Source organism: Schistocerca americana, chromosome 3 (assembly GCF_021461395.2).
Source record: "Schistocerca americana isolate TAMUIC-IGC-003095 chromosome 3, iqSchAmer2.1, whole genome shotgun sequence".
In the NCBI taxonomy this organism is placed as follows: Eukaryota; Metazoa; Arthropoda; class Insecta; order Orthoptera; family Acrididae; genus Schistocerca; species Schistocerca americana.
The window spans coordinates 445,463,830-445,469,829 of NC_060121.1; the positions used below are offsets into that span (position 1 = coordinate 445,463,830).

Below are 6,000 nucleotides of genomic sequence, written 5' to 3' on the forward strand. Positions count from 1 at the left end.
ATTGTGAGAGGTGGTGCTATGGACCAAACCAAGGAAAAAAGTCCAGTTAACATGTGGTTTACAGTGTGTACCTTAAGAGCCATGAAATCTTTTTGTAAAGGACATCAATTCGCTGTTGACGGTATAAATTACTTAGTTTACCATTTTCAAGTGGTACTGCAAAAGGTTTTGCTTCAGCTCGTGTCAGACTTTGAAATCCTCCGAAATGTATACACGTCATCATCAAAAATAAATCTTTGCACTGTAGAAATATTATAACGTCAAACGAGTACAAAGCTCTGTACATCATGAGATGGTATAAATTACGTAAATTCTTACCAATGTTAACATGCTTCACATAAATCGCAACAAGTCAATGTTCTAACACACTGCCGGCCGGGGTGTCCGAGCGGTTCTAGGCGCAACAGTCTGGAACCGCGCGACCGCTACGGTCGCAGGTTCGAATCCTGCCTCGGGCATGGATGTGTGTGATGTCCTTAGGTTAGTTAGGTTTAAGTAGATCTAAGTTCTAGGGGACTGATGACCTCAGAAGTTAAGTCCCATAGTGTTCAGAGCCATTTGAACCATTCTAACACACTGTTTACGTGAGAACTAATGTCGTTAGCGCGTAAATACATCCGGAAGTCAGATAGTCTGTGCGCAGAGAGAGACGAGTCAGAGGCTGTGAATTGAAAACCTCTGAAAGGATCATAATCGTCACAGCCTGCTGGACAACGTTTCGTTCCTGTGCACAGACAGTCTGACTTCTGAAAGCCTCTATGTAAACAGTCATGTTAGAACATTGATTTGTCGCGATTTATATGAAGGATGTTAACATCGGTAACGGTTCACGTAATTTACACCATTTCACCATGTGCAGAACTTCGCGCTTGTTTGATGTTACCGTATTTTATCACGAAAATTCTTATTTTTGAGGATAGCGTGTATACATGTCAGAGGATTTTTGAAATCTCACATCTGCTGAAGCAAAATCATTTGGTGTAATACTTGAAAATGGCCCAAATAAGTTTTACATCTCTGTTGACCCCGACCATGAGAAGTTAATCTACGAGCACTTGTCCATCTTCGCTGCTGTGAAACACATCTCTTCTACGAAATAAGTGGTCATAGCTCTAAAAATACCATTTTAAAACTCATGTTTACAGGACATTTTTTCTTGTTTCGGTCCATACTGCCTGTTCCCAACATACAGAAAGCAAAGAGCTTGCAGAAGAGATTTGTTTCACACTGTCGAAAATGAAGTAGTGCTCATAGGCCTCAAGATATGTATTTTAGAATCCATGTTTACCAGAATTATTTGCTTCAAATAATTGCTGCTGTCATATCCCAGAATACTGACTATTCTTCCCGTAACATCTTGTGCATGTGATGCTTTTAAAAATAAATTCATAAAACTTTGTCAGAATGACCAGAAAGGATTCAAGATTTACACTTATAGTGGTGGAAGTTCAAAAATATAAGAAAATAATTTATTTTTTTTACATTTGTTGGGTTGGGTTGTTTGGGGAAGGAGACCAGACAGCGAGGTCATCGGTCTCATCGGATCAGGGAAAGATGGGGAAGAAAGTCGGCCGTGCCCTTTCAGAGCAACCATCCCGGCATTTGCCTGGAGTGATTTAGGGAAATCGCGGAAAACCTAAATCAGGATGGCCGGACGCGGGATTGAACCGTCGTCCTCCCGAATGCGAGTCCAGTGTCTAACCACTGCGCCACCTCGCTCGGTTTTACATTTGTATTTCACCTTTTGTTCACTTACCATTGGTTGCATTTGTTGCTATAGGTACACTTTTCTTCATAAGTAAAGGAGATTCTTCGATGAATATTGCACAGCATACAAACCATACTTACAAGTGTATGAAACTCTAGAATTTTCCAACTCTATTAAAAAAAACTGTAGTAAAAATTGAGATAATTAACTATAAAATTTGAGTTTTTTCTAAACATGAAGTTTAAAATGTAACAGCACGTTCATTTTTTCATAAATTAAATAATTTCTAGAGTTTCATACACCTGTAAGTATGGTTTGTATCCTGTGCAAAATTCATCGAAGAATCTCTCTTACTTATGAAGAAACGTGTACCTACGGCAACAAACGCAGCCAATAGTAAGTGAAAAAATGATGAACTTTCACATGTAAAACAAAATTAACTTTGTTATGTTTTTGAACTTCCACTGCTATGAGTGTGAATCCCGAATCCTTCCTGGTCATGCTGACAAAGTTTTATGAATTTATTCGTAAAAATATAGACAGTGGAAATTAAAATGTCCTGCGGTGTCTCTCCTGCTCCAAGTCGACCCGTTTCACTTCCTACCCCCCATAATATTTTTGGTATTCTGATGATGAGCTGCGTCCGAAACGCGTAAATAAAAGTGTTTTTTTTTTTTTTTTTTTTTTTTTTGAGGTAAGTGGATTCGTGCTGTTTAGCGAGCTGGAGCAGTGTTAAGAGCTTGCTCATTGAATAGGAAGGAGTAGGACACCGAGATGTAGGGTAGTGGCCGGCGTCAAGCGTGACTGGGAGCGCGAAAAGTGCGCGCGGCGAGTTGTCGATATCTGGCGCCTCAGGCGCGCGGCCGCGGCTGCGGGCAGCGCGTGCGTGCTGCCGCCACGCCCTCGGTGTGCGCTCGCCCGGGCCCGCCCCGTGTGGCGTCCGCCCATTCACACACTCTCCGTCCGTCTCCGACAGCTATCACCGCCATCCCGAAGATCGTATGCGAGACAATCCACGCGTTGGAGTTGCACGATGAGACCCCGTCGTGGAAGATCATGGACAACAAGGGGCGCATCACGGTGGTCCTCCACTGGGACCAGAGGCAGCAGCAGCAGCAGACGCACAAGCAGCCGGGGGCCGAGCCGGGGGCGGCGGCGGCGGCGGCGGGGGCGGGCGCAGCCGGGGGCGCCCCCAAGTTCTCGCCCAGCAAGAAGGTCGAGCAGCAGGTGCGGCCGTCGCTGGTGATCCAGACGAGCCTCGAGAAGCTGGGCATCCACGGGGCGCAGGTGCAGCCGCAGCCGCAGGCCGGCAAGAAGGAGACGCTCATCAACGACGTGTACGCGCCGTCGCCGCGCTTCAACTCGAGCCCGCAGATCACCGTCATCAACCACGACGAGGTGAGCAAAGGCGGCGCGGCCGTCACGTTCCACCCGCACCACCTGCACCACCACCCGGCGCACCGGCTGCCCAAGCAGCCCGGCTCGTTCGAGGCCGCCACCGTGCACGTGCACACGCCCGAGTGCGTGAACCACGCGGGCCGCGCCGCCAGCCCCGGCGACGGCAATGGCCCGGGCGACGTGGCCGAGTGCGACTTCCACTGCTGCGCGCTGCACGAGGAGGGCCGCAAGATCGCCGTGCACAAGTCGGTGGCCACGTCGCCCATCCAGGATGCGCAGCAGCAGACGTCCCCGCAGCCGTCGTCGCTGGCCGGCGCCGGCTCGGCGAGGGCGCAGCCCAAGCAGCAGCACGTGCGCTTCCTGGATGTGGAGGGGGCGGCGGCGGCGGCGGCGGGGGCGGCGGGCGCGCGCGGGCCCGCCGACGAGAGCTCCGAGTCCGAGACCGAGAACACCGTCATGGAGGACGAGGCCGTCACCTCGGAGAAGTTCCTGCTGCTCATAGACCAGCTGTCCGTCGATCAGAAGCGCCACCTCACCATCAAGGACATCGGCATCATCCTCGAGAGGCTCAGCTCCAAGATCCTGGACGTCGAGCGGCTGGACCGCGAGTCGGAGAGCGACGACTGCTACAACTGGACCATCAAGGCCACCATCCGGGGCGACGTGCTGCGCGAGTTGGGCGTCATCTACAACGGCAACTACTACGCCATCTCGGAACACCCCGGCTACAAGGAGGAGTCCGAGGAGAACCGCGAGGACCCTGAGGAAGAGGAAGAGGAGGAGGAGGATAGGCTTTAACCGTAGCTGAACTCACTGTAGTACGATAGCAGTTGACGATCAGTTATGTTTAACTACTCGAGAAAAAAAAAAAAACTTGTAGGAATGAAATTTAAAAAGAAAACAAAAAACTTAAAAAAAAGAAACTGTTGACATTCCCGAGTTGTTTAATTCGTTTTTTGTTTTTACACAATAATGACGTTCGTCGTCGTTAACGTTGATGGTGCTGACCCCTCCAAAAAGAGTTTCTTCCGTTTTTAGTTCGACAGGAGCAATAGTTTCCTCCGCGCGCCACTCGTGCACACGGTGCCTGTTCGGCCACATTCTGGCTGACCTCTCTCCTCATTCCGGAAACCCTCCCCCCTCCCGTCCCCCTTTCCCGTACCCATAACTCCTTCCTACCTTCCCTCCACACCCGCCTCTCGTGCTCCATCGAGGGCGCGCGGTTGAAAAGCGGTTAAACTTCGACTACAGTCGTGGATTCTTTTGACCCGTTGTTGCAATTCTGTTGTTGAGAGTAGGGCGACTGATGTTTATGTCTGTGAAAACAATCAATAATTATTATTATCAACATTATTACTAAAGCACGAACGCTGCCCAGTGTGGTGGGTTTTCTACGAGTGTGTTCATGTACATGTGTCGTGTCGTTATAAATGCCATATGTCATGTGACTCGTTTCGATCCCCGCTCGTTTCGTGTTGTCATTTTAATACTGCGCCTTGATGGCTCGGAACAAATCTGTTGAAGATGTTAATGAGAGAATGTTGAGAGTGATTAAATTAAAAAAAAAGACTACAGTTCATGCCGCAGCCATCAACATTTAAAATCCACAAGAGTATTAGGGTAATTAAAAATTGGACACGTTTTTTGTGGGAGGTTAATTGATATCTGCAGGAAGTCGAGCGAAGTATGAAGTTTAACTCACTATTAGATGAAAATGTGTACAGTTCAGATAATAAAGGCTAAGAGAGAAACGAACTCTTGCATGTGCAGATATATCCAAATGTCTTCCTTTACTTCCAAAAAGTAAATGCTGTTATTCGATAATCAGACTGTTATTCGGTAATCAGTTTTTTGCAACGACCAATTTTGCTTTGTTCCCTCAAAAGTCACTTCCAGGAATTGTACACAGAAGCTGTCGTGTTTTCTTTTGTGCTTTTGGATATATCGGTACATGACCTATTAGGTAGGTTTAAAATTTAATTTCATCTTTCTCAATAATCGTTGTTTTATTTTTTACTTTTTATCAATCAGAAGAATCGCACAATATTCTAGATTATTCGAGTGTTCTTGTTCCATAGTTCGTTGGATAAAATTGGGTAGAGAAACGTACTTCATATATAATATAGAAAAGCGTGTTAATCTACATGCTGAAAATGAAAACAATATATTGCTGTAAAGTTGTTAAGGGTGCAGGAAGAATAATGAAAACATAGTAGAAGCTGTTGAAATTCTGTAAAATAATTTAATATTTCTTTCTCAATGTTTCAATTTTTCTCGTTATGTTAGCACAGTGAGATTCGGTTGTGAAAAATATCCAAGCAAAGCAGTCAGCGGTATTGTGAAATCCAAAAGTATATTTACGTCATGGAGTGCATTGTTATGGGAAACGAGAAAATTTGTAGGCCTATATTAGATAAATTATGATATAGAAATATATATTTAAAGTATGTCTAAAATGAATGACTCAATCATTAAAAGAAGTTCTAAACTTACAAGCATTGAAGAAACGTAGCAACGTTTTGGTGAATTTTTCAGGTTCGTTTTTCACATGTTTTTATTTGAATGTATGTTTTGCCAAAGATGCTAATTGTCACTGCCAATGAAGACAAAATATGAACGTTGAATATTGTCCAGTGGTGGAGTAATCCTTTCTTCAATTTTTCCTCTCATTCCCTATGCCTTCGTTCCTGTATCCTTCATCTACTAGATTATCAAAACGCTTGTTTGTTCACGAAGTATATTCTAAGCACGTTATATGTTACGCATCCGCTGAGCAAGTTTGGTGAGCCAGCATGATTTTGTACATTACTATACATTTGTTGGTATGCACTTTTAAGTCACACGTGTTGCATGAAGTGAAAAAGCCGTAGGGAATAAGACTTTTAGAAAAAGAA

At 45.4% G+C, this 6,000-nt stretch overlaps 1 protein-coding gene across 1 annotated transcript in view; it reads left to right on the forward strand.

The window, feature by feature from the left end:
• The window catches only part of LOC124607147, a 581,505-nt gene extending 575,770 nt beyond the window's left edge, over positions 1–5,735 (forward strand). The window contains exon 4 of the mRNA XM_047139356.1: positions 2,685–5,735. Within this exon, the coding sequence (XP_046995312.1) occupies positions 2,685–3,904 (1,220 nt within the window). The 3' untranslated portion in view covers positions 3,905–5,735. The remainder of the gene's footprint in view (positions 1–2,684) is intronic.
• Positions 5,736–6,000: the final 265 nt, after the last annotated feature.